Here is a 6,563-nt window from a genome sequence, read left to right as displayed (position 1 = left end):
TTACATGTATGCTTATCTGTTATGTATATGTCGACATGGTTTGTGCGTGTGGTTGGGTTGAGGCGGACCTGCTTTGTGCTGAAGGCCAACAAACCTAGGGCGTACTGGATAGACTGAAGGCTAGTGGGGCGTACCAGTCAGGCCGAAGGCCCGGAGAATGTCCCAGATAGGCTGAAAGCCCGAGGTGGCATACCAGTCATGTTGTAAGTTCTGTGAGCATACCAGATAGACCGTAGGCCTATGGGGCGTTCCAGTCAGATTGAAGGCTCTGTATGCATGTTGTTATTTACATATGTAATCTGGTTAGGTGTTGGTATTTTAGGGGACTCACTAAGCTTCGTGCTTACAGTTTTGGTTTATGGTTTCAGGTACTTCAGTGAATCGTGGTAAGGTGAAGGCGTGACCATACATATTTTTGCGTTTTGGATTTATGATTTTTGGGAAACTCTAGTAATGTGAATGTTTTGAAAATTATGTTGAAAGAGGTTCTGATTTTTAAATAAAGTTTTGGGAACATCGGTTTTTGCAAACACTTCTATAGAAAAGGGTTGTTTTGAAAAGTTTAAATTTATGAAATATTTTGCATATTACAGAAGAGTTTTGAAAAGTGTCGGCGTCTTTTTAGAATGAACTAAGAAAAAGAAAACCTAGGAAAGACTTTGTCCTAAAAGTAAATTAACTTATTATTATTTTTTTAAAAAAAATCACCAATACATAAATAACAAAATATATATATTTTTGCTTTAAAAAAGGTGGGTACCTGCCGACACCGGTTTCGGGTACCCGATATTGGAATCGGAACTGACAATTATCTAACGGGTAATGGTTTTGAAAAATTAAGAATTGGAACCGGAACCGTTTTAGGCGGTTCCGACACTTTGGGAACCGGAACCAGAAATACAGTTCCGGTTCCAGAACCAACAGTTCAAAGACAGTTCCATTCCAAAAGCAGGTACCGGTTTTTTCTACTCATCCATAATTATGTGGGATCTTTACTAGAACCATAACTACAGATTTTTGAAAAAATAATAAACTTTATCCTTATATTTTACTAAAACTTACAAGTGTAGTCCAAATTTATAAATTATCTCAATGCCCATCCTTACGTTTGCAGGCATATACAATTCCCGTGCTTTACTCAAAATCAATAGTTTAATCCACATGAAATGAAGTCATTTTAAATGGGTAAGAGACGATATCTACAATAAAATGCAAACATAAGAATGAAATTGGGATAATTTGAAAACTTGCACTGAACTTGTAAATTTAGATAAATCATAAGGACCTAATTTGGAATTCACTCAATTTTAGCATTTAGTAATGCAAACTTGCAAGATTCTTAACGTCTCAACTCTCAAGTGTCTGTGGATATAACTATGGGCCTTAAGCCCATTACATTCTAACACAAACCTACAAATCCCTCGTCCCTCCCAGCTCCTACTCCGTATTCGTGAAACAATCCTTTCACATTACACTTTCCTAAGTTTCCTGAAACCATAGATACACTTACCATATATCTAGTACACCGTATATATAATCTATATATACATACACTTTAAAATCCCACTCTTCAAAAACTAACCGCTAAACACGTTCGATCACGGCGGCTGCTCCCACATACCCACGGTGGTTCTTAAGTTTTCCCATCATAAAGATGTCCGAAAACAGAAGTCAAAACCCTAACGTTGAAGACTTCGTTAGGAGAAACGCCACCATGATTGCCATGCATGTCGAGGAAAACCCTAACGCCGTCAACCAATACCGTCGACGCATGTACAAATGCAAGGACTGTGACAAAGAGTACGATAACTTCCAAGCTTTAGGTGGCCACCGGGCTAGTCACCGGAGTAGTCTCAGGACTCTTGAATCCCATTCTGAAGTTAAGATACATGAATGCAGGATTTGTGGCAATGGTTTTGCAATCGGGCAAGCTTTGGGAGGACACATGAGGAAGCATTGGTTGCGTAAAGTCGACAATGAGGAGAAGGGTTTATGTCATGGAAACAAAAGTATATGGAAAGCAGCTCATCATGATGATCATGAGTCTTGTTCTTCTTCTTCGGTAACCAGTAATTCGAATGGTAAGGAACTTTTTGGTTATGATCTAAACATGACGCCTCATGAGAATGAATTAAAGAATGGAGATGGATCACATAATCTTAGTTTTTCTGAAGCTTCATGATATCGATTTAGTAATTTTAAGATATGTTTTTAGGGTCGAGTTTGTAGAACTCTTAGTTTATTAGTTTTTTGTTAGGATATTCATGACCTTAAAGATACATATATATTTGTACAGTAAATTATTGATAATATATTACATGTATTCTAGATATATAAGCACTTTCTCATGTAGGCTCGTTTTATTGTTTTCTGATTCATCGTTTAGTTTGTCTGTCACAAAAACTTCACATATTGTATAGTTTACCGCTGAAAAAACTTGTTCATCGACTGTTAATTGGGTTTTTACTTGCTTGCTACGTTTAAGATCTTATAGGTTATATATATATATATATATATATATATATATATATATATATATATATATATATATATATATATATATATATATATATATATATATATATATATATATATATATATATATATATATATATTTGTTGTTTATCTAAACCATATTTTCTCTCTTTTGAACTCTTTTTTTTTCACAAATTTAAAGTTTATCAATGATTGTTTAATATTTTAAATCAATCTTTAAACTATAATGTAGACTTGGGGATAAATATAAAGAAACAGCAACCGTAAATCTCTAATGCTTTTCTAAATATAAAGAAGCGGTCTAATTTTGTGAGACTGTGAGACGTAATCGTAGTCACTCTTTTGGTAGATAAAAGAAACATTTTTAAAATGCAAAATAATTGAAAATTTTCGAAAACAAATTCTCAAATATTATTTTCGGAATTTATATTTTCCAAAAAATAAAATAAAAAAATACCAAAAAAATAAAAAATAAATAAATACATTTTTTTACATATTCTAGTAGAATATTAGAATATTCTACATATCTGACAAATCTAGTAGAATATTCTAACATTCTAAAAATCACATTAAAATATTTACAGTGTAATATTCTATTAGAATATTTCACGTGTTTTAAAAAAAACGATAATTTTTTTTAGGTAATTAAAGTTCTGAAAATAATAATTAATAAAAGAATTTTTGGATTTTTCCTTTTATTTTGCATTTCAAAATTATTTTTTTTTAGATTTGGTCTCACGGTCTCATAAAATTAACATGACCTCAAATGAACCTGAACACACACACACACACACACACACACACACACACATATATATATATATATATATATATATATATATATATATATATATATATATATAAGTTCAAATAATAACCCCTAAAGGTTAAGAACCCTAAGAACCACTAATTTTTACATTATCTATTTGTCTTTTCTAATATTTTGATTTTTTTTGTTTTTATAAATAAAAACAATAAGGACGAAAAATCATTCCATTAGTTTAGATCTAACATCATTTCTCTCATTATTCTCCAAAAAAACAAAAATACATCTTTTCACCTCCTTCAACCACATTTGATGAACACCACCATACCACCACCGTTGATGACGACCTCACCGTCGCTGATGACCCCTCCATTACCACTTTTATTGCATTGTCACAACCTCCGACCACCATCAGTAACACCTACATCTTTCTCCAAAGATCTCAAGCCGTTGATGTATTGCCTCCATCGCTGATGCGGTGAACCGCCGTAGTTGACGACGCCAAACCACCATCAACAATGCGAATCGCCTTATGTTCCATAAGGCTCTTGGAACTAAGCTGGATATGAGCACAGCTTACCATCTGCAAACCGATGGGCAGAGTGAGAGAACCATTCAGACCTTGGAAGACATGTTGAGATCATGTGGTATAGATTTTGGTAAGTTGTGGGACACCCATTTTCCCTTGGTCGAATTCTCCTACAACAACAGTTATCATACCAGTATCAGGGCTACTCCGTTTGAAGCCCTTTATTGCCGTAAGTGCAGATCCCCTCTGTGTTGGGTTGAGGTGGGCGACACATAGCTAGCCAAGGGGCAAGTCCCCGACAAAACTCTCATAGGTCCATAAATCATCCATGAAACCATAGAAAAGATCGTACAAATCTGGGAACGATTAAAGGCTTCGAGAGATAGACAAAAGAGCTATGCCGGTAACAGACGGAAGCCCTTGGAATTCCAGGTTGGTGACCGTGTTCTATTGAAGGTCACGCTTTGGAAAGCGTGGAAAGCTAAATCCGAGATGTATAGGACCATTCGAGATCCTTGCTAGGATCGGTCCCATAGCATACAAACTTCGTTTACCCCAAGAGCTTAACAATATTCATCCCGTATTCCACGTCTCGAACCTTAAAAAGTGTTTATCCGACGAAACCCTTGTGATCCTCTTGATGAGATCGAGATCAACGAGAACCTTAACTTCGTGGAAGAACCAGTCGAAATCATAGATCGGGAAATCAAACGAAGGAAACAAAGCCACATACTAATAGTAAAGGTCAGCTGGAACTCCAAGCGGGGTTCTGATTTCACTTAGGAGCGCGAAGATTCAATGCAACGGAAGTACCCTCATCTTTTTTGGAGTCCATGATTTGTATTCTATGTTTGAATTTCCGGACGAAGTTCTTTCTATCGGGGGGATGATGTGACAACCCGAACCTTTATCCGTTAAAGTTAACCACTTTCCATCAAATAAATTTCATATATTTATTTATTTATTTATTCATTTAACTTTTATGCTTTGGAAAAATCATTTAAGTTTTATATAATTAAATTTATATGCGAGTCGGAAACAAAAATCGTGCGATAACCCAAATTTCCTTCAAAAATCAACAGTTTTTGGCCTGAGTGGTGTTCACGACCGTGAACCCGATCACGGCCGTAAACCCATTTACGGTCATAAACCGTTCTCAGCTAGACCCCACCACTAACCATACCCCTAGCCTATATATACATGACACCTACCCTGATTTGAATTTTTTGGCCACGAACACACTTTCTCTCTCTAAAAATCGTCACCTGAAAACTCAAGGAAACACGAGATTTCTCTTGATTTATCGTTCTATCCGCCTTGGAACTCGTGTTGGAGCATCAAATCATCAGTTTTTCATCAATATCAAGTGTTGCTGTTCTTGAGTTTACAGCCGTACACCCTTCGAATCTTCATAAGTCTGGCCGTGAACCCTTTAAACCTTCAAAGACCGAGAACCATTCAAGCGCAGTGAATAGTTCACGGCCGTAAACCCCCTTCACGACCACAAACCCTCCCAAATCCGTGAATCGTGGTTGAAAACCCGCTTTCCCCGATTCAATCAAGTCCCGGTAACATTCCTTAACCGAAAGTAAGTGTTTCTCTAACACTTTATCTAATGAAATCACTAATATAGATGCATATATGTATTTAAATGTTATTAGGATTCCGTTAAGTGCCGCGTACATCAACCTGAGGGTCTTCATTTTCAGCTTCGTTGATTCGACGCTTGTTCACAACTAACAGTGAGTTCATACCCCTACGATTTTATGGTTTTTAAACGTTTTCAAGGGGCATACAAGTCAAACACAAATTGTCACACCCCAAAACCGGAACGACAGAAACGTTCGGGGGTGGAGGACGTCATGTTTAGTATCACAAAACATGCATCATAGTAAGCAAAGTAGTGAACAACCATTTCATTAGAAAGAAAATGTTTACAAAGTATGTGTTCACAAAACATAGAGTACATAAGCAAATAACAAAATAAGACTTTAAGCTATACTGCTCCATCTTCTGAATTCCCAGAGCGAGTACCTGTCTACTAGTTTCCCGAGAATACAAGTTATTTGAAAGAGTTTATCATCAATTAAGCTAGTGAGTTCGTAAGATTTTAGTGATGTAAGTAAGATGTGGAAGTTATTGAAAAATGTAGTTGAAACGTAGTAAGTTATAAGTTCTGTTTTTAGAAAAGTTCGCCAGTTCCTCTAGAAAATCCTATATCTCCTAATTTGATGAAAGATACGTAAAAATGATCCTACAATCCTTTCTATGAGTAATAAGTAGATACAAGTTATATAAAACTCAGAGTAAAAAACAATCGCTTGTGCGCATCTGGCATAAGTCCATAACTAAACAAGAAACAGGAGGTAAGGCAGATAGCACACATCCCATTGTTTGTTAGGTCCTTGTTGTATATAACCCTGGTGTATTCACTTGTTACTCATGGAGTTAATTGTAATAGTTCCTTTATATTTAATGAAAAGATCCCTTAAGAAAACCCTTATTTCTTATAATAAAATAGTGACCACAGTGATTACTTCTATAATCACTTAGCTTATACTGGCTATGTATAATCTAATATCGAATAGATAGTTGATTGGATGAATCTAACCTAAGCCCACAACCAAACAAGGAACAGTAAATAAGGCGGAAAGCACACATCCAACTACCTATTGGGTATTAATGATATATAACCATGATGTATAAACTGAGGTATTATAGATTCAATCGCCTAAAGTCCTTTAAGTTTATACTGGTTTAATAAAATGGATT

The 6,563-nt window shown here is 35.5% G+C and overlaps 1 protein-coding gene across 1 annotated transcript; it reads left to right on the top strand.

Moving 5' to 3' along the window:
• The first annotated feature begins 1,654 nt into the window (after nucleotides 1-1,654).
• LOC111887423 (zinc finger protein ZAT12) lies at nucleotides 1,655-2,182 on the top strand. Its single transcript, XM_023883590.1, has one exon. The coding sequence runs from the start codon at nucleotides 1,655-1,657 to the stop codon at nucleotides 2,180-2,182; it is 528 nt and encodes a 175-aa protein (XP_023739358.1).
• Nucleotides 2,183-6,563: the final 4,381 nt, after the last annotated feature.

The sequence above is a fragment of the Lactuca sativa genome, chromosome 7, assembly GCF_002870075.4.
Source record: "Lactuca sativa cultivar Salinas chromosome 7, Lsat_Salinas_v11, whole genome shotgun sequence".
NCBI lineage: Eukaryota > Viridiplantae > Streptophyta > Magnoliopsida > Asterales > Asteraceae > Lactuca > Lactuca sativa.
Note: the sequence above shows the minus strand (reverse complement) of the source record. Positions and strands in the feature narration are given on the sequence as shown.